This window comes from Pocillopora damicornis, chromosome 2 (assembly GCF_964200805.1).
Source record: "Pocillopora damicornis chromosome 2, jaPocDami1.2, whole genome shotgun sequence".
Taxonomy (NCBI): Eukaryota; Metazoa; Cnidaria; class Anthozoa; order Scleractinia; family Pocilloporidae; genus Pocillopora; species Pocillopora damicornis.
In genome coordinates, this window is record NC_142671.1 from 10,531,818 (window position 1) to 10,555,397 (window position 23,580).

The following is a 23,580-nucleotide window of genomic DNA, read 5'->3' on the forward strand; positions in this document are numbered from 1 at the left end:
CTTGTTAAAACAATCCTCCCAAGAAATTGTGGAATAACATATGTAGCAACTTAAGGAGAGGCCTGAGGAGAAAAATGAACAATTTAAAATAAGCATAGGTTGTTAAAGTTGTAGGTTGGCTCCTACTGTCTTTCCAGGGAAAGTTGTATAAAGTTTTTCCTTTGTTCAGGAGATAAAACGGAAGATAGGTTTTTTTCAAGAGCTCCTGATTTTATTGAACATTGCAAAAGCTGTTAGAGATAGGATTTGCACGCCATTTTATCGGATTATGTAATCCAAAAGAAAATTACGGCCACATAATGTTTACTTGGTAATTGAGTCACGTGACTTCTCGGATCGGAATCGCGCAATTCGCACGCATTTCTTGTATCAGTTGTATTCAACAAAAGAATAGAGTTTAAAAAGTCTTAGAAAAGTGTCAAACGCTCTTTCTCACTCAAAAATAAAATCTTTGAAAGTGCTGGGAATGTTTTCGTTTCCCTCAAAGCATTGTGTGACGAACCGTGGTCACGCACCAGATTGCTGTACTCCAGAGATTTTGCGTGAAGAATGAGTTCATTTGGTGCTTTATTCGTAATTGTAACACATTTCATTTCATTGTACTTCTTTCATGTGTCGCTATTGTCAAACAGGGTGGCTGCCTGTGAGAGAGACAGGCTAGGGAATTTCGCGACTAAATCTCCGTCGTTCGAACGAATTATCACAACGTGGTAAACCAGAGGTGAATTTTAATTGATGGTGGTTGAGACTTGTTAAACCTCAGTGAGTGATTCAGCAAAGGATGTATCTTCGCATTTTAAATTAAATCTGATATGGCAATCAAGGTGGGGTTAAGATTCAGAAAGAAAGGAAAATAATACGTTAAATGAGACTAGCGGAAATTTTTCGACAGATTATGCTTTCATTTATTTATCAACCTTTTCTAGTGGGTTTTGTTGGTATATTTTAGAAAGATAGTCTCGAGCATGGGATAAAGGAAAAAAATAAAACAAGTCTTAAGTAAGGAATCGAACTCCAAACCTTCGGATTTGCGCTTCGATGTTTATCTGTTTGAGACTATTGAGAGGAAGTGTGCCGCCATTTTAGGTAGATTTGCGGAACCACTCATCTCTCAGCGTTTGCATGTGCATTTTTCATCATTGAACAACGGCGTTTGTGAAAATAATCGCTTGTTTGATAAACGGTCAAACTGTAAGGGACGACCGATTAAGAGATGAAAATATGGACATGAAATGTAAATCCTTTTAAAATGTTGGCAATGTAGCAAAGAAACCTTCCAATTTCGTTTCCTTACTCACCTTTCTGCGCTAGGCCCACGAAGAAAACAGCGATGATCACAGATGTAATGATGACGTTACTTGCCATCATTTACGCGGTAGGAAATACTTGCTTAGTTCCAAATTGTACCTGCTTCAAAGACAGCTAAGGTAAAATAGCCTCGTAAGAAGCACGCCAAATTTAAATAGCGCCCATTGTGGCTTTTTGCCCATTGAAATGAGGATATTGTATCCCAATAAGATATCTCATTTCCGCTTGACTTCCCTTGGATTTAATAACAACGTATCGTCGTAAAATCAGGATGTGGAATAGTGGAACGCGGCAGGGAACAGTAAAGGACAAAAAGCTCTCTTTTAAACGAAGAAAAAAAGCGTTTGTTGAGCAAGTTTAAATTATGATAGAATTTTTCTAAAATGAGAGGAAGGTATTGAGATGGGAAACAGCAGACCTATCCAGATCGCGTTTCAAATAAAATTCATTGGACCCTTAAGTATACGATATGATCGTCCGGGATCGCAAAATTTCGATCCTGTTGTGTATTGCCTAAATTCCTGGAATTTTGTTGTGATGAATCACAATTTCGTAACGTGCATCGATAGAACAACCTTGACTATTCCTTTACTTGATTTTTTTCAATAATGAGTTGTTAATATTAGGGCAGCTTTTATCCAACACAAATCTGTGCTCTGTTACACATCCTCACCTTTGATTTCCTGCCAGAATATGCATAATTTTTTTCTCTTAAGATGGTAGCAAGAGAATCATATTGTAGATTGTTTACTTTCAATTCATTGAATTAAGAGAGCACTTTCTTGTCGGCTTTCTAGTCGGTTGGTTTTATAGTGTGACTTCACTTCACACTAAATCATTTTCAGTTTTTTTTTATAAATATGACGGAAGCTTCAGTCCTTTTCTCATATAGGGTAATTTAGTGTTATCAAATGAGTTGAAAACGTAAATTGGCCACCGTAAAGAGTTTAAAGGCTGACGTTTCAGAGCTCTGACGGAGGGCTAACGCTCCGAAACGTCAGCCTTTAAACTCTTTACGGTGGTCAATTGATGTTTGTTTAACTCAGTTGACAACACTAAATTACCCTGTTATACTCTTCCACCAACGCAGTACCACAGTTTCTTTAGAAACTTGCCCCCTTTATTCTTTTCTAGTATAGTTACTTGAGTGGGAAAATTTGAGCACAGATGAAGTTTTCCTTCAGTTTATATTTTTGAAATACTTCTAATTTATAGAGCTAAAACGATTTGCGCCGATGCGTGGACTTCTAAATGAGTGATGAAATTGAAAATTAAGCTCTTAATTCTAATAAGATAGCTTAATAATATTAAGCTTCCTCGAAGTCTCACATGAGGTGACCTTAGTTCCCAATGCGAGGGAAAAATTAGAGCAATTCTTTCTCTTTGATCACGATTTACGACACCGGAGTCTAAAGACCTATCACGTACCTGAAAGCAGAGAGATGGTATTATTTCACGTTGTCCCGATCTTGTCAAACTAGCAGGGTCGTCTTTCATGCCTATTGATATTTGATATATCTGATATATCAACGTGCGACGAGGAGCAAGAGTTGACATTTGTGTTATCATTTATGATTGCGTGAATAAAGGTGATGGAGAAAAATTTCAGGTGGTGAAAAATGTCTTTCGTCCATGCTTCGGGAAACATTCTTGGCGTTGCTTTTGTTTCAACACTTTTGTTTTGAGAGATAATTTTCAAGCTGAAAGGAAAGAGAATATGTGATCAAGCTTCAGCCTTGAAATGAGAAACACTCTCCCGCGCGTTGCAACAGAAAAGATATTTAAAACATCTAACAGATAACGAATTATCCTACTGTAAGCTAGAAAAAGTTATTAGATTCGCAGATTCGTCTCTTCTTGTCATATTTGTATCTTTGAGCTCAGCACCCTTTTTCAGTTTCCCTTTTTTCTGTAACCGTAAGCAATGTTTCAAAGTTATATTATCACAGTTATCATCCCGTTCAATGTTCGTCAGTCCATTCCAAATTCAAAATTTTTCGAAAGTCGGCACGAATCAGCTGGAACCCAATGAAGTGAAAGACTGGGGCCACCTACGGTCACATATTAACATAATAAAATCATGTGTTCTTTAGAAATTAAGAAGTGAAAATAAAAACTATTGATATTTTATTGTGAAGAGCTGCTTAGATAAATGATAACACATGTTGCTTCGGCCGGTTTTCAGTCGTCCTGGCAGCTGCTGTTCACGTAGAGTTAAAATCTTTAGCCACAATTAGCATTGCAGCCTTTGGAACCGATAAACGTTTCAGCTAAAGCATTGATTACGTGGCTTCAGCGCAAAGGAATGAACTTCCTGTCTTGAGCTACCTGAGACAATGTTTATTTGTATGAATTCAGAGTCGTGCAAAGAAACGTGGGCGTCTTTTTCCTTTCCTTTTAAACTTTCTGTGTTGAACTGAGATAATGTTTGCTTGTGTGAATTCAAAGCCGTATAGTGTAACCTTGCATCTCTTCAATTTTTATTTCTCATATATTTCCCTTTTTTTCCTTTTTTTTGGTCGTAGATCAAAATCGGAAGTAATATATAATTGAAGATAGGACAATTTAGCATTATCAACTGAAGTGATAACGTAAATTGTCCGCCATAAAGAGTTTAGAACGGAAGCCAATTTACGTTATCGACTCAGCCGTATAATACTAAATTATCCTGTTACACTTTCTCAGCGACGCAGCGCCACATTTTGTTCAGAAACTTACCCCCTTCTATAACTCAAGATGATACCTTGTGAACAAAACTCTCGTACTGTTGTGCCATTAAGAGTTAATCGTTATTCATGCCACGACTCGAATGTTTAGTTCCACCTTGTGATCGGTATTTTTTTTAAATTAATGATTCTATTGACAATTTATTAGCGCTGTGCGCTGCCCGTCCTGGTGCGAATTGATTCTCATACATCAACAAAATTAAACCATCACCCTCCAATATTCTCCGCACTTTCTATCATACGTTCTTGCAATGCTTCTTCTAAGAAATCAATGTCAACTCGAATCATACCCCCACCCAGCCCAGCCCCCACTGGCTCGGTAAGGTTTACCTCATGAGAAGACACAAGTGCTTTGCACTGTAAGTATTAAGCCCGCTGGGCTCGTCTTTTTCCAACATGATCTCGAGACCGAAATTACGATTATCGTTATTTCTAAATTGGCACCAAATTTATGGATATAGTAATTTCGTGGCACTCTTTACCAATGCTCTTTACACGTGTTAAATAAAGAGAAGGACTCGGTTCCACTGTCTTACAACATTCAAGATGGCGGAGGAAAGGGGTAAATGTGCGTTCAGTTGTGATCAGCATGATCTCGACACCAAAATAACGATTACCGTTATTTCTAAATTGGCCCTGAAATAACAAATATCATACTTTCAGTGCATGTCTGAGACCTTCGGGCTCGAAGCTTGGGAACCAGTATTCAGGGAAAGATAAAATGGCGGCATACGGCGGCGAAGGAAATCTCAGAAGTTTAATATTTAGCGTGAAAAGGCTTGGGTGTTGTGATCTGGTTCTCAAGTAAAAAAAAAATCACGGTCTGCAATGGCCCTACCACCTTTTGAACAACAAGAAAACATTGAAACGGTGGTAAAAAGCAGCAAGTTTCGAAGTCTAAACGAAAGATGGGTAAGCTGAGTTTCAGTCAAATATCATGACATTTGGGATGTAATTTCGATACCGAATAAATAGTTCTACATGGTTACACACGCATAGGATTCTGTTGTGTTCACGTGAAGGCCATTTCAGCCATTCCTGCCACTTGTAAGTGGTAGGAAATAAAAGATATGTATAGTTGTTTCGTATTGAAGCCCTGTGAAATCACAAATTTGATTTACTTCTTCTTTGTTTTAGGTGGTCATTATCCATTACTTTTGGAAGTCGATGCTGATGAGAAAGAAAAAATGTTTATGATTATTTCTTCTCTCGAACATTTTACTATTTAGGTACCAAATAATCTTGATACTGAAGATCATTGCATCCATTATGAAAAAATTACCCTTGATTGCTTTGTCAACTGGAATGTATAATGTAATATACCTTGTGATTTGTGGGATTTTCACAAGTAAACTAGAAATACTTGAAGAGGGTAATGATGTACTTAATGCAGAGCATTTGGTACAAAGTCTGCTTTGCTGTAATCTACCTGAAGGTGCTTTTTATATGCTAGTAAGACTTGCACAGCCCAGTCAAAATGTTTTTGAGTAGTAGAAAAGCTGGCCAAACCTCTTCCTGAAAAGCAGTCTGAAAAATGTGAAGTTAGCGGAAGGTACTTCATTGTAGGCGGCCAAATTGTAAGCTGCCAGCCCATTTTGAGTGAGCAGTAAAACTCAAGATTGGCTATTTTAGCTAATTTTATTGAGAACCAAATTCCCAGCAACGGGCACAATTTTACTGGGCTATTTGTTATTTAACTACTTAGTAATATTCTTATTAAAATTTACTGCATTCCTTTCTAATAATTTGCTGCTGATTGTATGCTGTATATAGCTTGTGATTTGTGTGATTTTCACAAGTAAATTAGAAATACCTGAAGATGGTAATGATGTACTAGATAATGTACTTGATGCAAAGCTATTTTGGTGCAAAGTGTGTGCCTTGTCTGTAGGTGATTTTGCATGCTAATAAGACTTGTAATTCAAATAATACACATCAGCTGGAGTGGGAATATTAAAAGACAAATAATAATATTTAGCTATACCAAGTTCTGGTTTTATGTCCAAAGTGTGTGCCTTGTCCATAGGTGATTTTGCATGCTAATAAGACTTGTAATTCAAATAATACACATCAGCTGGAGTGGGAATATTAAAAGAAAAATAATAATATTTAGCTATACCAAGTTCTGGTTTTATGTCCAAATTAAGCACTTAGTTGACGATCACTGCACTGCTCAGGTCCAGAAGGCTGAAAGAGTACTGTCTGCTGTTAGTTTGATTTTTGTCATTTCTATTGATTTATTTTATTTATCAATGTTTCTTTGAATTGTAATTCATTGATCTCTTTCAATAGTGCAGGTTCGCTCATGTAACCTAATCTCCCACTTATGTATGTATGTATGGATGAGCTCAGTCAAAATGTTTTTGAGTGGAAGGCAAGCTGGTGATAGTAATAGGCAGCAGAGGCTGAACCTTGTCTTGAATGGAAGTGTGAAAAGTGTGAAGTTAGCGGCAGCTATATTGTGGCAGGCAGCCAAATTGTCAGCTGTGGCACATTTTGACTGGGCTGATTGTGTGTAGTATATATGTGCACTTCTTTTAGGGTGTTAAACAGGTTAAAGTACCAAGAAATCCTCTGTGATAACTTGATAATTCAAGATGTAAAAATTTTAAATAATAAGGTAAAGCTTGATCATTCTTAAGAGTTTCCATTTGTTCTGGAAATTTGGGGGAGGGTCAGGGGAGCATTATTTATACATAAATAATGTACATAAAAAGTAAAATAAAGGACCAAGGTAAAATCCCAATTTGTTTTAAGAGTTAATTTTATTAAGAGAAAACCCTGGATATAGCTTGGGATTTGTGTGATTTTCAAAAATTGTTAGGAACCTTGTTAATTTTCAGCTTCAAGAACACAAGTACATAATCTTTAGTGCAGCCCTCTTTTCTCCCTGCCATTATTCTAATTTTTTTATCAAGTTTCCTTTTTCTTGTGTTCAATTAATTTATTGTCTTTACAGGTGAAATTTTAATATCTGCTAGCACAATTATCTCTGCTAAGAGTGTCTACCATCACTCTTGCCGGTCTCAAGCCCAAAACGCTGCAAACTAGCTGAAACTACATGTATTTCGTAAAATTGCAATGAAATCTATCTAAAAACACCAAAATCCGGCAGAACGCACGAGTTTTTGCCAAATTTTACGCAAAAGTTGACAAAAGCGCTCAATTCGACCTGAAAAACACTTTTTTTTTTTGCAAAAATCAGCCTATTTTACATTCAAAAGCACGATGTCTTTAACAAAATAGGGATACAATCCATGTGAAAACACTTATTCCAGCTAAAACGCAGTGTTCTCAGTAAAATTTGGGGGAAAAACGCGTAAAAACCGTCAGAAACACGACAAATTGGGCTGATTTTACCCACTTTTTGTGTAAATAGCTGCCAAAACCCTCTAAACTAGCTGGAACTACATGTTTTTCACAAGATCGCCATAAAATCTTGAAACGTTGTTTTAGGGACCTTTATGCCTCCAAAACGAGTTTTTACTTTAAAAAAAATGGAATGAACAAAGATGTTAAAGGGGAAAAAGCTGCGAGAAAGGAGAAGTTTAGTGTTGCTGTTTGATATGCCGCCCAGATATATCAATTTATTAATTTAACGCCTTTAGCCGTGGGCAGAAGTTTTTCTCTAGACTAAGAGGACCCTCCCTATGTTGACGAACCTCAATAACTCGTTGATTTTACTGTTTTTACACAGATTTGATTTTAACCATATTCGCCAAAATAACTGCCAAAACACGGCAAACCAGTATCTCGGCCAAGAGCGATATTGGCCATTTCACACATCCTTATTAGATATGAATTTTATTAAAGATTGTCATTCTAGCATATGTTAGCTAGTTACCACAGGTTTCTTGATTTTCATGGGAAAGTGGCATTGGTTGGTACCATGACCAATCTCCTCGACTTTCCCATGATTTTCATAGGATGTTAGCGACCCATACTTCGAACCTCAGTTGTTTTTTTTTTTTTTACATTGGCGCGAGTTTCACAACTTTCTTGTGGTTTGGCATTGACTCAGAGTTGGGCTTATTTTTATGGCTAATCCATCGGCGACTTTCTCATGATTTTCTTGGGTTCTCAACAGTGACACGCACTTTGGAACCATAATTTTATAAATATGTCAACACTGGCAAATACTGCTAAAATCTACACTCTACTAAACTCCATGTACCACAATATCCACACAACTGCGTGTGCCTACTTGAAAATCCTAACCCTAACCCTAAAACTATCCAGTTAGCCTAGTATTGTATTGCTGGTTTGAGTGACTAAACTGGCTCAAATGATCCAGCTGCTTAAAAATCTAAGCACAGAGTAAGTTTAAAAGATTCAATTTTGCAAGGTTTCGAAACAGTTCCAAAATTAACATGCACATAGCTCAGTGTAAAACATCGAAGCTTCTAGGACTTCTTATGATTCCTACGAACGTACACACCTAATGCGCGTCAATTTGCCTTTGTTGTCCTCGAACGATCACGTCTTCATGGTAACGTGGTGTAAGAACTGTACAGCACTTTATAAATATATGTTTTACTTGACGGTAAAAGTTTGAATCCGTACAAGGAAACGTAACGGAAACAGGCGATGATAATATTCCGTTGACAGAAATGCAACGGAAACGTGTCGTCATATTTCCGTTCAGGAATCATAACGGAAACATAACAGGTCCAAGGAAGAAGTGAATGATGTGGAAACATAGAGTTTCATTTTTCCGAATTACGGAATCATGCTATTTCGTCCTGTGCTCACTCTAACTTTGTGCTATCCTAAACCTAACCCAAACCCCAAACCAATCCTAAGCTATGGTAAAGGGTTTAAGTCAGGGTTGAGGATAGGGTTAGGGCAGGAGCCCATTACCTGGTTAGGGTTAGAGTTTGGGTTGCTTCGGGTCAGAGGGGTTTAGTGTTACAATCAGGGTTAGGGCTAGGGTAAAATTATGCTTAGAGTTAGCGGGGTTTAGTGTTAGAATTAGGGTTAAGGCTAGGATGAGGCTATGCTTAGGGTTGGCGTTAATATTTTTCTACAAGCATTCAATTGCAGGGTTTTTGGTATTGTGTTTGTAAATTTCAGTAACTACTTGAAAGTTTACTGAAAAACAAACGATAGGCCGACTGGTACACTTACAGGATAGATAGAGAAGGTTGGGGTTAGGGTTAGGGTTAGGGTTAGGGTTAGGGTTAGGTCTAGGTTAAGGGCTATAGGTTAGGGTTTAGGGTTTAGGGTTAGGTTTTAGGGTTATGGTGTGGGGCTAGGGTTAGGGTTAGGGTTTAGGCTTAGTGTTAGTGTTAGAGGGTCTGCGGTTGAGGTTAGGGCTAGGGTGAAGGTTTGGGGTTAGGGTTTGGGGGTAGGGTTAGTGTTTAGGGTAAGGGTGTAAGCCTCTTCAAAAATATTTTTAAGAAGATTTTGTCACCTTTTTCACTTAAATAACCACCTGAAGAATTTTGACCAGTTAGATTATTTGAAGCGGTTGGATTAATTTTGATTGGGGTTTAATAACTTTTAGTAGTTGGATGATTATTTTTACCAGTTGAACCACTGTAATATGCTGGATCTTTTTAACTAATGTTACCATCCTTACCTGAATTATTTGAACCAATTTCACTGGTTACACATGCATTATCCAGTTAGACCATTTCAACTGGTTGGATTATTTAAACCAGTTTGTCCATTTTAGATACTGGCATCATTTTATCAAGTTGGATCATGTTAACCAGTCGCACCATTTTACTAAGTGAGATCGTTTCTTCCGATTGGACCATGTCACGTAATTAAAATCTTTTCACCGTTTAAACCATTTTATCTTGTTTTGGCTGGTTGGACCATGTTAACCAGTTGCATCATTTTGACTGGAGTGAAAAGTTCCGTTCTTAACCCGAGCCCTAACCCTAACCCGGGGTTAGGGTTAGGGTTAGGATAGCTCGCAGCTAGAGTTAGGGCTTGGGTAGGGTGGGATTATGATTAGGCTGAGGGTCACAATTTTTTCTGAAAACATCCAATTTTTTTTTGGTATTGTGTTTGGCTCTAAACTTTAACAACTACTTGAAAGTTTGCTTGAAATCAAAATATACCATTTTTTGCCAAAATAACTGCCAAAATGCGCAATTCGGGCCTTTTTATCAATTTACACTTGGTTTAAGCTTAGTTTTTGTGTTTTCCCACAGACTCTTAAACTATTTTGCTGAGAACATTTTTTGCAGCGTTTTTAAAACTGAAATAAGCTTATTTTTGCAAAAAAAAACAAACGTGTTTTTCAGTCGAATTTAGTGTTTTTGTCAACTTTAGCGAAAAATTTTGCAAAAATCGCACATTTCTGCCGTATTTTGGAGTTTTTAGACAGATTTCGTCGCGATCTTGTCAAAAACATGTAGTTTCAAGCTAGTTTTCAGTGTTTTGGCAGTTATCTTGGCAAAAAATGGGTAAGTCAGCGCAATTGTTTTTTTTTTTGGTTTTTAAGGTTTTGTTTGCCCAAATTTTACTGAGAACACTGTGTGTTAGCTTGTCTCCATTGTTTTTTCGCAGATTCTATCGCTGTTTTGCTGAAAACATAACGTTTCAGCTTGTTTGCATCGTTTTTGGTCGTGAAATAAGCTAATTTTTGCAAAAGGAAAAAAACCTGTTTTTCAGCCCAAATTGACATAAAGGATACAGAGGAACATTTGCTTATTGCCTTTTTTTTTTGTCCTTACTCATGAAGTTGATTTTGGCATTTCAAACAAAAACTCTGCTAGAGCATTAATTGAATGACATATCATGCACTTACTTTGAAGCAAGAACACTTTTTTTTTAATTCAGAAAAATACCTTTTTATTTTTTTTTAAGGACTGCTGGATATAACCTGTACAACCAAGATGAATTTACATTCATTATTTGTCATAACTTACACTAAATTAGAAATTCAAGAATGAAATGAGGGTACTAGCCCTTTAATAGTGTTCAAAATTTCCATATGCAGGGGTACTTGTGGCTACTGGAGAAGAATCAGTCTTTAACCCTTCACCCCCCCCCCAAGGGAGATAATAAGTACAGATATCCTCTTCCCTAGGGGCAACTAGCTCAAAAGTGAGTGATCTCAAGGGCCCTCCAAAAACGTTTTCTACAGCAATAACTAAGCTCTACAGAAGCACACTATGCAGACAAAAGGTGTAAGAGAATCAATGAATTCTTTAATTCTTGGTCCCTCCCAGGCCAACCTATTGTACAAATCTCATGACATCTGTTCCAGTTTCATCAGTCAATTTTTCAAGCTTCAAGCTTTTCCTGCAATTATGTACTTGTTCTTGAAGCTGAAAACTAACAAGGTTCCTGTAAATTAAGTTTACATAACAACCTAACAATTTGTGAAAATCACACAAATCCCAAGCTATATCCAGAATTATGCTCTTAATAAAATAAACTTTTAAAGCAAATTGGGATTTTGCCCTAGTTCTTTTTATTTTTTTGTTACTTTTTAAATACATTTGTATAAATAATGCTCCCCTAACTCTCCCCGAAACTTTTAGAACAGATGCAAACTCTTAAGAATGATCAAGCTTTACCTTATTATTAAAAATTTTTACATCTTAGACTACCAAGTTATCACAGAGGTTTTTTTTCGGTACTTTGACCTGTTTAACACCTAAAAAGAAGAACACATACATAACACACACACAATCAGCCAGGTCAAAATGTGCTGCAGCCAACAATTTGGCCACCTACAATGAAATAGCTGCCAATTTCACACATGTCAGACTTGTATTCAGGACAAGATTTGGCCTCTGCTGCCTATTACTATTGCCAGCTTGCCTGCCACTCAAAATTTTGACTGAGATTGTACATACATACATGTGGGATTAGGTTACACGAGCGAACCTGCACTATTGAAAGAGGTCAATGAATTATAACTCAAAGAAACATTGATAAATAAAATAAATCAATAGAAATGACAAAAATTAAACTAATAGTAGACAGCACTTTTTTGGCCTTCGGGGCCTGATCAGTGCAGTGATCTTCAACTAAGTGCTTAATTTGGACATAAAACCAAAACTTGTTATGGTTAAATATTATTATTTTTCTTTCAATATTCCCATTCCAGCTGATGTATATTATTTGAATAACAAATCTTATTAGCATGTTAAAATCACCTGAGGACAAGGCATACACTTTGTGCCAAAATTGCTTTGCATCAAGTACGTTATCTAGTACATCATTACCATTTTCAGGTATTTCTAATTTACTCTTGAAAATCACACAAATCATAAGCTATATACAGCATACAATTGGCAGCAAATTATTAAAAAGGAATGCAGTAATCTTTAATAATAAGAGTAGCTAAATAACAAATAGCCTAGTCAAAATGTGCCGGTAACCAGGGATTTGGCTTTCCACACAGAACATTTGTTAGGCGTCTAGTCTGGACAAGGTTTGGTCTCTACCTTCTGTTACTAAAGCCAGCTTGCCTACTTCTAAAAAACGTTTTGACTAAGCTGAAAAAAATGTTTGAGAGAAAAATGGCCACAACAAGCCCACTTACTGCAAAATAAGAAACATAAAAGTAACACTTCAAATTAATACAGAATATAAGCCTTGCAGGATTTGGCTCTCAATAAAATTAGTTAAAATAGCCGATCTTGAGTTTAACTACTCACTCAAAATGGGCTGACAGCCTGCAATTTGGCCACCTACAATGAAGTATCTTCCACTGACTTCACACCTTTCAGACTGCTTTTCAGGATGAGGTTTGGCCTCTGCTGCCTATAATTACAACAGCCAGCTTGACTACTACTAAAGAACATTTTGACTGGGCTGTGCAAGTGTTACTAGCATATAAAAAGCACCTTCAGGTAGATTACAGCAAAGCAGACTTTGTACCAAAACACTTTGCATTAAGTACATCATTACCCTCTACAGGTATTTCTAGTTTACATGTGAAAATCCCACAAATCTCAAGGTATATTACATCATACATGTTGACAAAGCAATCAGGGGTACATTTTTCATAATAGGATGCAATGGTCTTCAGTATCAAGATTATTTGGTACCTAAATAGTAAAATGTTCGAGAGAAGAAATAATCATAAACATTTTTTCTTTCTCATCAGCATCGACTTCCAAAAGTAATGGATAATGACCACCTAAAACAAAGAAGAAATAAATCAAATTTGTGATTTCACAGGGCTTCAATACGAAACAACTATACATATCTTTTATTTCCTACCACTTACAAGTGGCAGGAATGGCTGAAATGGCCTTCACGTGAACACAACAGAATCCTATGCGTGTGTAACCATGTAGAACTATTTATTCGGTATCGAAATTACATCCCAAATGTCATGATATTTGACTGAAACTCAGCTTACCCATCTTTCGTTTAGACTTCGAAACTTGCTGCTTTTTACCACCGTTTCAATGTTTTCTTGTTGTTCAAAAGGTGGTAGGGCCATTGCAGACCGTGATTTTTTTTTTAACTTGAGAACCAGATCACAACACCCAAGCCTTTTCACGCTAAATATTAAACTACTGAGATTTCCTTCGCCGCCGTAAGCCGCCATTTTATCTTTGAATGTTGTAAGACAGTGGAACCGAGTCCTTCTCTTTATTTAACACGTGTAAAGAGCATTGGTAAAGAGTGCCACGAAATTACTATATCCATAAATTTGGTGCCAATTTAGAAATAACGATAATCGTAATTTCGGTCTCGAGATCATGTTGTCTTTTTCAGGTGTGATAATCCCGAAGTTAATTTGATTTAATCTCATTAAATATGTCATGGGCCGACTAGCTTAAATTATCAACACTCTCGAGTTAGCAGCTGGATAATGTTACTATGTCGATACTCGAATGTCATGGTTTTTGCCCGCCTATCTTTTATTTGCAGTTTCGTATTTCAAACGCGTGATTCAGTAGCAGTAGAGATGGCACGTAGGAAGGGTTTTTCGCCCTTCACTCCGGTCATCAGCTCTGAATTAAGTCCACAATTGGTTCATTCTAAGTTCGAAAGTTTGTGGATCCAATACTTTAAGCGGTCGCCTGTTGTCGCCAGTTTTCCAAGCGATTTTCAAAGAATCGACAGTGCCCACATTCGGCTGCTAGATCGCTACCATTACTCGAACAAGAAGTCCTCTAATGCAACGGAAATTGTCTGTTCCTCGTTTGGGTTGATAACCACTCTGCTTCGCCGTTCCTCTTCAGAAAGCTCTGAGTTCATTTCGCAGCTGAGAGATTTGCTGAACTCAGTAGATCTCAGTAAAATGTCTATCGACGAAGAAAATGAAGGCCAAGCAAACAAAGAACGACCACGTGCTTCACGATGCTTTGAAATGCCAACGACACCAACGAACAAGACATCATCTGTGGCCATGACACCCCCAAACAGTGGAAACTCGCAAAGAGCTGAAAAAAAGAATGTTTCCCCAAATCTAAAGGAGATCAGCGAAAAGGAAGATTTGGATACTCCAGAAAAGGTGCTGTTGATGAAGCGATGAAGCAGCGAAGCAGTCGCGTCATCAAGGACGTGCATGACGTGTGCGAAAGAAACAGGGAAAGTTTGGCGATGGTGCTTTCGAACATGTGCGCATTTGGCGACCCAGAAGCGAAGGCCATCGTCAATGAAATTGTCGAAGAGATGGCTGTAAAAAGGGGAGTAAAGAGGAGTGTGGAAGAGCTAGTTGGCGACGACACAATGTCGAAGTACGTGGCGTGCCTGAGAGTTCCTGATTGGAAGCTTGTCCTTTTCCAGGCGATGGCGAGAGTTTCTTCAAAAACGTGGCAATCCGTGATAAACATCACAGGGCTCGGAAGGACGGGGGTAAGATGTTTAGTTACGTTGGTCTTACGTCGGTATATTAATATTCATACTTGGCGCCCCGGCTAAGGAAATAAAAGAACAAAAAAAGAACTATTCCATCGCGAGCCTCAATGTTTATAGCAGCTCTTTCTTTTGTTTTATTCAGTTATTCTCGTAAGCGAAGCCTAGTACAGGAAAAGATAAGCAGGCTTTTTTTATTACTTAAGCGGGCGTTTTACTCAACTGCGTCTTCAAAATTACCCTATGTCTGTTTTCCAGAGCAATTTGAGCCAGTGGTAAGCTCTTTTTCAGCTGGTGAAATATGCCGGAAGCCGGCTCTTAGTGACAAACCCTGGACCATTAATATAGAAGGTCATCGCCCTACTTCCTATTAATATTCCATGACATCAAGTGTAAATTTAAAATATAATCTTTAAAGTTTTTTCCCATGAAATTCTGTTGATAGATGCTGTTTGAACTGGTAGAGCTTTATTCATCAAGAACTCAAAAATATATATGAGGAAAATAAGCGGTGCTTTAACGGTAAAAGCAGTACTTTAACTCATTTTTCAAATTTGAAGAACGTAGGGCTGGCAAAGTGATAAAAGTTTCTCATAAAATGGTCACAACGACCCTTGCTGACGGTAGCAATGTTATTGTTACAGGTCAAAATTATGTTCAAGGGAAGATTTTTTAACCTACAGAGGTTGATTCTCTGTTTCCTTTGTTTCCTAGGACTAGTAGGAGACAAAGGAAACAAAGAATCAACCTAGATTAAAAAGTTTAATCTTTGCTTTTTATCACCTTGCTTTCTATTATTTTCTTAGAAATCCTCTCACACGCCTCTCCTCCTCAACTTAAACCAGATCAAGGCAGCTAAGAAGAAGGAGCTTGTAAGGAGTATATGGGGGTTAAGAAGGTGGCTCCTCCTATACAAGGTTTCTCTGTGAATTTGAGTTCTGTTGTGGAGTTAATCATAAGGGAACAAAGGCTGCACCAGCTGTCTTCACATGCTTTGCGACTGATGATGAAGCTTGATGGGAGACCATTTTGGGGTAAAATTATGTGATAATGCATGCTGTCTCTGCAGTTTTGTCTGTAAATTATTTTATTATTATTGTTATAAAAGGTCATTCCCCACGTATGATAATCATCCACATATTTTTTTTGTGTGTGTGTGTTGTACTTCCAAATCAAAATAACTATAACTGTTAAATTTTTTTGGCCTTGCAAGCAGTTCTTTGTATGGAAGGTGGTCATTATAATAATGTGTAAGGTGAAATGGGTTGGTGAAGGGTGCAGTTTTTGTCTTGACTAATTTTGTGTAAAAAATTGTTTTGCAGGTAGAGCTCAGGTGTTGTTTGGAATTGTTCTCCGTGATGGTGCTGTATATAGCCAGCAAAGTGCAAAATCAGTCTACCCATTGACAATTGCCAACTGTAAAGAAGACAGGTTTGTGAATTGCAACTTGCCTGAACTCTTTACTACCTTCTGGCTAAAATATGCTTGTGGTTGTATGTGCATTTAACTTAAATAACACAATGACAGATTTTTGTAAGCCCCACTCAGTTGCAATATCACCAGGTCATGCATCCACTCTGAGATCTAAGTGGATTGATATCAATATCCCTAATTTGGCTTTAATGCACTAAATATAACAATGACTGTATAGATTTTTGGTTTTTATTTGTTGACAGAGACAACCTCAAGATTCATCTTGAGGACATCAACCACCAGTAGAAAATATTAAAGGAAAAAGGAATGATAGTTGATGGTAGACATTACACCGTTGAATTTCTGGGTAAGAATCAATGTTAGTCTTGGAATTTTCTTTAAAAGTCAACTTCTTGTTCATGATACTATTTATAGCAATTTATTGTGTTTCTGCCCAGTTGGTAGTCTGACTAGAACTAGATTGAAGCAGTAGTCAAACTATAGTAAATTAAGAGTTTTTTTTATATTGTAAAACATGTTCAAGGTTTAACTGCAGCAGCAAGAAATAAAACCTGGAATTTATTTCTATTTTACGTCAGAAATTGATTTGACTACCCTTTTCTTTAGATACATTAGAGATTAATTTCCTGGAAAGTTTAGCATGTTAACTTTTGCTTTCCCATTTCTGTTATCAAACTTAGTTGTACTGGACTACAAGACCTTGGTACTTCTTTTGGTGAAGAAGACGAATGCTTCATTCATGTTAGGTGGTAGAGGTGTCAGTGTCGAGTTCTGTTTCATCTGCAATGCTATCAGGGTAAAGTACTCAAATGATATAGAAATTAGTATGGGGCAACTGCAACTTGTGCTGTTAAAGTTGAGGTACATAAAAGTGCTGCATCAGTTCATCAACTTTTTTACAGTGATTTCAGATGACTTTGACCTTTGCCAATATTTGGGAAAATAATTAGTGAGTGATAGAAACATCAAGTAGCTTTAATTCAGTCAAAAAAAGTTGTAAAGTACTTCTCTAAAGGTCATTCTGCTTTAAAACATTTAAAATCACTGAAAGTATGAATACATGTACTGTACTGTAAAAAGAACAGGGCTCACACAGAGTCATAAATTCTTGGAAAAGTCTTGATTTTCCAGACCTGGAAATAGTCTTGAAATTGAAGATAATGTCTAGAAAAATAGTTCAAGTCTGGAGTTTTTTTATAGCTACATAAAGTGCTTAATAAGTTCATTTTTTTCCCCTGTGGTCAATTCAATCTCGCCTGTAGCTAAGACATTCAATCACAGAATGAGAAGTTTCACAATTGCACCATGGTTATTGTACATTTGCAGTGCATCATGAAAGAAGCTTGGTTTCTGCATTTTTCAAGATCTCTATTGATCACCTATTTGACCATCTTCAGTCTGGAAAAATAAATTGATGTTTTGGAAAAAAGGTCTGGGAAAAGTCTTGAATTTTGGATCCAAAAATCTGCATGAACTCTAAAGAAGATAATCGGAAGCATGATAAATGTGTAGTTCTATCTGAAATTATAATAATATATATTATTTGATAGTGTGCCTATTTTTGTCAGGGTTGCAAATGCCATGATGTTGCTCCAGATGAGACATGCCTGGATTGCCTCAGAAGTAAATGCAACATAGGAAGGTGTGTAGGCATTTGATCATTGTCATATTAAATTATATTCAAACACATAAAGGGGATTTTCTTACTGTTACATAACAAAATGAATTTTGTAAGCCATAGGGAAATGACTTGTACTAAAGCATGAACTGAAATTAAGTGTATAGTTTGGGGTTTTTTTTTTAATTGTTGCTAGTAAACTAAAATCCTCATTCAGGATCTTTTGCCAAACTTGGAAGGTTGCCAAAAATTGTTTTCATACTGTCAGGAAAGGAGTACTCATAGTTTGGTAATTGAAAAAGAAAAAGAAAAACATTTTTAGAGAAAAACATGAACTAATTCATTGCTTCAGAAAATCAATCATTCTTTGAAATTGTCTTGTAGATCAACTGGTATACGAGATGATCTGGTTTTTCTTTTGGATGAAGAGCTTTGCAACATTCAACTTTGTGCTCTCCATATGGAGATGTGCAACACTGAACAGTTGTTGGCATCCATTGGTCTTCTTGCATACAGGGTAGATTCCCTAGCAGAGGCCAATGCTGCCTTGAAAAACTATGGCCCAGAGTCATTTCATGGCGATCGCATCTCAGTAAAGAAGAAGTCAGATCAACAGTCTGCTATTACAAAGCAGAATATCCATGTCAGTTCAATGTCTGGTAAGACATTTCCTAAAATAATGTTTTCAAGAGATGTTTTCCATAGGTCTTAAAAAATCTTTTTTTTTTCTGTTTTAATTTGCTCTCATGCTGTTGTGTTTCAGGTCCAACAGAACAGGAAATCCGTCAGCACCTTCAAAAAATTGTAGAACTTGCCCTACCACTGGATAAATTCAAGAAGCCGTATGAAGATGTGAACACGGCAAAAACTTTGATCCTTAACAGAGTTACATTTTACCAGGCTCGTGTTGATGTTGATGCAACTATTATTTTTATACTTGCAACTTGATTTAACATCATGTAGTCAAGTTCACTGGTAATGTGTATTCATTGAGTTCATACAGCGTCCAGACGATCCGTCAGAGTGCACTTTAGGAATCAAATACCTCTGTGAGTATTTCTTTAATTGCTACAGTCTCCTATGTAATTTGCCCATCTTATGACTAATTCCATCACACAGCAGCTTGAAATTAATGGAGCTCCATTAACTGAAAGCTACTGCATATAGGAATATAGGTGAGCTCAGGATTGAAGTGTGAACCATTGTTTAATTTTAGCATGTCTGATTCTGTTAGTTAACACACCTTAAAGTGTAGAATAACACAGAATTTTCTATAGTTAGAGATCCATAGGTGCAGTGTAACCCAGTGTTTAATTTAGTTCAAGGTAACTAACATAGGCTGCACTTTAGGTGGCACACCCATGGGTGCAGTGTAGCCCAGTGTTGTATTTAGTAAAGGTAACTAACATAGGCTGCATTTTAGGTGGCACACCCATGGGTGCAGTGCAACCCAGTGTTTTATTTAGTTAAAGGTAACTACTGTAGGCTGCACTTTAGGTGGCACACCCATAGGTACAGTGTAACCCAGTGTTTTCTTTAGTAAACGGTTACTAACATAGGCTGCACTTTAGGTGGCACACCCATGGGTGCAGTGTAACCTAGTGGTTTATTTAGTTAAAGGTAATTAACATAGGCTGCACTTTAGGTGGCACACCCATGGGTGCAGTTTAACCCAGTGTCTTATTTAGTTAAAGGTAACTAACATAGGCTGCACTTTAGGTGGCACACCCATGGGTGCAGTGTAACCTAGTGTTTTATTTAGTAAAAGGTAATTAACATAGGCTGTACTTTAGGTGGCATACCTATAGGTGCAGTGTAACCTAGTGTTTTATTAAGTTAAAGGTAATTAACATAGGCTGCACTTTAGGTGGCACACCCATGGGTGCAGTGTAGCCCAGTGTTGTATTTAGTAAAGGTAACTAACATAGGCTGCATTTTAGGTGGCACACCCATGGGTGCAGTGTAACCCAGTGTTTTATTTAGTTAAAGGTAACTACTTTAGGCTGCACTTTAGGTGGCACACCCATAGGTACAGTGTAACCCAGTGTTTTCTTTAGTAAACGGTAGCTAACATAGGCTGCACTTTAGGTGGCACACCCATGGGTGCAGTGTAACCTAGTGTTTTATTTAGTTAAAGGTAATTAACATAGGCTGCACTTTAGGTGGCACACCCATGGGTGCAGTTTAACCCAGTGTCTTATTTAGTTAAAGGTAACTAACATAGGCTGCACTTTAGGTGGCACACCCATGGGTGCAGTGTAACCCATTGTTTTCTTTAGTTAAAGGAAACTTACTTTGGCTGCATTTAGGTGGTACACCCATAGGTGCAGTGTAACCCAGTGTTTTCTTTAGTTCACGGTAACTAACATAGGCTGCATTTTAGGTAGCACACCCATGGGTGCAGTGTAAGCCAGTGTTTTATTTAGTTAAAGGTAACTACTGTAGGCTGCACTTTAGGTGGCACACCCATAGGTGCAGTGTAACCCAGTGTTTTCTTTAATAAACGGTAACTAACATAGGCTGCACTTTAGGTGGCACACCCATGGGTGCAGTGTAACCTAGTGGTTTATTTAGTTAAAGGTAATTAACATAGGCTGCACTTTAGGTGGCACACCCATAGGTGCAGTGTAACCCAGTGTTTTCTTTAGTAAACGGTAACTAACATAGGCTGCACTTTAGGTGGCACACCCATGGGTGCGGTATAACCTAGTGTTTTTTATTTAGTTAAAGGTAATTAGCATAGGATGCACTTTAGGTGGCACACCCATGGGTGCAGTGTAGCCCATTGCTGTATTTAGTAAAGGTAACTTCCTTTGGCTGCACTTTAGGTGGCACACCCATAAGTGCTGTGTAACCTAGTGTCTTATTTAGTTAAAGGTAATTAACATAGGCTGTACTTTTATTGGGTTTCTGTTTCTTTTAATTTTTATTTCAAAAAAATTAACTTTTATCTACGAGACTTTACTCAACTCCCACAATTGATTAACATGAAACTTCTTCCTATAATATTCATACATCATGTAGTGAACAGGTAATAAAAATACTCAAACTTATCAGGTAGAGATTTTTATCTAACATCAAATTAAAATTTAAAATTGGTCATTATTGATGAACAGCCTTACTTCTCTTCCGGTTTGACTGAAACCTTAACAGTTACTTGTTGTTTCTCTTTTAGTGTCCTGTGAGTGACCTACTTTCAGACCAAATCCTACTGTGGTCTAATCAAAGTGCAGCTTTGCCGATGCGGGAAAGAATGACAAATATCATTCTAGGATTCGGAAATATTCTTAGTTCCGATTAGGTTGCTTAAATGTAAATAGTTCAGGGTGAATCTTCTTTTTAATTTCTGAAGCATAATGACATTATAAGAGACGCTCTTTGCTAATGGAAGACTGCGACGCTTTACGACGGTTTCGCTCCTTGTCAAATTTCGCTACGTTCGAGTTCGCTACCTACAATTCGTGTCGCTACTTATTAGCAAAGTCCTGCCCTAGGGGCAAGCTTTAAAGAATGAGAAATACACTAAAAGACTTTTGTTCTAAATCGACCAAGTGGTTTGCAGAAAGTAACCTTAAACGAAGTTGTTGCGAACCAGGCGGTAGCGAATTCGACAAGTAGCGAAACCGGTTGTTACCGTTGCGACGAGTTGCAAACAGGCAGCGTGCTTTGCTGACTAATATTCCAAGATTTAAGTTATTTTTTTCTTGTTGATTTGGTTGTTTCGATACAAGTTGTTTTCATACAAACTTAAGCAGTGAAAGTCAAACTACACAACAATTTCAACTAAGTAGTACACTACGCGAAACCAATAGCTCGACTTATACCGTAACAACCGGTGAGCATTTTGTAATGTACATTTTTTTTAACATAAACGTAAGGCATCACGGTCCTTGATTTAGGAACTTGGAGCGAACGAATTTATCAATCGAACTCCTCTACTAACTATGATCGAACGCAGTACATTCAGAATACCCGGCCACATGTCGAAACGCTTTTAGAACAAAGCATACACAAAGAATTGCCTTTTGTTATTCAATGAGATGCAAACGAGTGGCAAGGTGTTCAGTAATCTAGCCGAATTATAAGAGCAGAGTAAAAATTTCCAGTTATTATTCAATATTTATTGATCATAAACGTCGAGTATGCATCCTTGCTTTAGGAACCTTAATAGCAAAGAAGAATAGAGTGTAACTGTGTACAATAAACCCCAATAACAAAGCGTGGATCTTAGAGTCCCTGTATATATACAACGTAACAATGATTTTATAGAAATCAGAAATTCAAACGCAAAGCGAACGCAAAATCTCTTTCAAATACCTTGCACCTACTTGTTCAGCTTTTGAAATATTGAAAAGAATCTGTAACTAGATATGTGAAGTCCTCTAAAAAAAATACAATTATTATTAAATATTTATTGATCAGAAACGTCTATGCGTCCTTGCTCTAGGAACGTTAATAGTAAATAAAAACGGTATGTAACAGTGTACAGTATACCCTTGTAACGAAGCGATGGATCTTAAGAGTCGCTATATGTATAACACGCAACGATGATTAAAGAAATTAGAAATTCGAACGCAAAACGAACGCAACATCTCTTTCAAATGCGTTGCACTTACTTGTTCAGCCTTTGAAAGATTGAAATGAATGTAACTATAATGAAGTCTTCCTCACAAAAAAGCGGAAAGTAAGTTTGCCGTACTCTGAGCAACGTGAGTAGAGACTCGGCCACCATATCAGTTCTAATTCCCTTGTACAGCGTCCTTCACCTGGACCAATATCTAGGTACGAGCGGCTTGTCGGTCTTGAGTCCTGCTTTCTGGCTCTCGCTTTTGCATAAGCTAGTGCTTCTTCTGCTGACATTTCGGAGATATCAGGCACTTCATCGCTATTTCTGAATAAGGCTTTTGGCCGAAATTGCAGCAGGTCTTGCTCTTCCAACACTAGCTTCAAGGTTTCCTCATTGAAAATTTTATATGAAAAGCGCCGCGCTATTCTCTTGAAAATCGGCTGACGGATATGGGGAGCATCGCGTACGCTGTCTACCATAGGGTTTCCCAAACGACAGAGTAAATGAGCGAAGTACTTCTGTGGCACTTGAAGGCAATCAACATGGCACCATTTTCCTTTCGATGAAAATAAAGTTAGGTGTAAGTAAGTGTGTAAGTCCAAGCACACCAAAATAAAGAACACATTGCGGGTTAGAGCATTTACCTGGGTGATCCGGTACCAGTGATCCGTTGATTCGCTCCACAAGAACCCCAAGCCATTTGAGATAATCTTCCATTTCTTTGTCAATAAGTGCTGCTGCTTTTGACTGTTCACATGGACTGTTTCATTCGTCCAAAAATTGCGCGATCTCGAGATTCCTTTCCAGGTGTTTCAATCCGAAATGTTTTCTCAGTGAAACACCTGTTTTAAACTTCTTTGTACACAGTTGACAGGGAGCTGAATAAGGCATTTTTTTCTCGCAAGGTCAAAACAGTTGTCTAGTAACTTAGCAATGATCGACTTTCTCTGCTAATGCGTGGCGTGCCGAAAGTCGGCAGTCGGAAGTCAATGAACTTTCTCACTTCTACGAGTTTTCGTTAGTTATACAATTTGAAACAATGCTCTCAATCAATGACGCGTGACTCGCAAGCTTGAAAAATTCCGCTATTGTCGCAAACAATAGGTCCCTTAAGGTCACGTAAGCTGGGTCATAAACTATTT

The 23,580-nt window shown here is 37.5% G+C and overlaps 3 protein-coding genes and 2 long non-coding RNA genes across 5 annotated transcripts in view; 2 read left to right on the top strand and 3 right to left on the bottom strand.

The window, feature by feature from the left end:
• LOC149049854 (uncharacterized) overlaps positions 1–1,778 on the bottom strand; it is a 5,562-nt gene extending 3,784 nt beyond the window's left edge. Inside the window, exons 1-2 of the mRNA XM_089195444.1 lie at positions 1,299–1,778; positions 1–62 (exon numbers count right to left, since the gene is read on the bottom strand). The exon at positions 1–62 is cut by the window's left edge and continues 114 nt beyond it. Coding sequence (XP_089051570.1) covers positions 1–62; positions 1,299–1,368 — 132 coding nt within the window. The 5' untranslated portion in view covers positions 1,369–1,778. The remainder of the gene's footprint in view (positions 63–1,298) is intronic.
• Positions 1,779–4,742: 2,964 nt separating this feature from the next.
• LOC149049855 (uncharacterized) lies at positions 4,743–6,007 on the top strand. Its single transcript, XR_016183418.1, has 2 exons — positions 4,743–4,946; positions 5,172–6,007. It is a non-coding gene; the product is annotated as an uncharacterized LOC149049855 (long non-coding RNA).
• Positions 6,008–11,460: 5,453 nt separating this feature from the next.
• LOC149049856 (uncharacterized) lies at positions 11,461–13,581 on the bottom strand. Its single transcript, XR_016183419.1, has 2 exons — positions 13,372–13,581; positions 11,461–13,146 (listed from the first exon to the last, which is right to left on the bottom strand). It is a non-coding gene; the product is annotated as an uncharacterized LOC149049856 (long non-coding RNA).
• Positions 13,582–13,887: 306 nt separating this feature from the next.
• Positions 13,888–22,296, top strand: LOC149049857 (uncharacterized). Its single transcript, XM_089195447.1, has 9 exons — positions 13,888–14,819; positions 15,626–15,853; positions 16,142–16,250; positions 16,496–16,599; positions 16,934–17,049; positions 17,822–17,895; positions 18,256–18,530; positions 18,635–18,920; positions 21,047–22,296. Exons 4-8 carry the CDS (start codon positions 16,560–16,562, stop codon positions 18,817–18,819), a joined length of 690 nt encoding a protein of 229 aa, XP_089051573.1. The 5' UTR covers positions 13,888–14,819; positions 15,626–15,853; positions 16,142–16,250; positions 16,496–16,559; the 3' UTR covers positions 18,820–18,920; positions 21,047–22,296.
• On the bottom strand, positions 22,268–23,296 carry LOC149049858 (uncharacterized). The gene is made up of 2 exons (XM_089195448.1): positions 23,083–23,296; positions 22,268–22,994 (listed from the first exon to the last, which is right to left on the bottom strand). Exons 1-2 carry the CDS (start codon positions 23,153–23,155, stop codon positions 22,522–22,524), a joined length of 546 nt encoding a protein of 181 aa, XP_089051574.1. The 5' UTR covers positions 23,156–23,296; the 3' UTR covers positions 22,268–22,521.
• Positions 23,297–23,580: the final 284 nt, after the last annotated feature.

Excerpts from the sequence above, each read along its gene's own strand:
- LOC149049857 (XM_089195447.1), top strand. The coding sequence starts at position 16,560 with ATGATAGTTGATGGTAGACATTACACCGTTGAATTTCTGG. Across the intron at positions 16,600-16,933 it reads TTACACCGTTGAATTTCTGG|TTGTACTGGACTACAAGACC; the intron begins GTAAGAATCAAT and ends TATCAAACTTAG. Across the intron at positions 18,531-18,634 it reads CCATGTCAGTTCAATGTCTG|GTCCAACAGAACAGGAAATC; the intron begins GTAAGACATTTC and ends GTTGTGTTTCAG.
- LOC149049858 (XM_089195448.1), bottom strand. The coding sequence starts at position 23,155 with ATGGAAGATTATCTCAAATGGCTTGGGGTTCTTGTGGAGCGAATCAAC. Across the intron at positions 22,995-23,082 it reads ACTGGTACCGGATCACCCAG|GAAAATGGTGCCATGTTGAT; the intron begins GTAAATGCTCTA and ends TTTCATCGAAAG.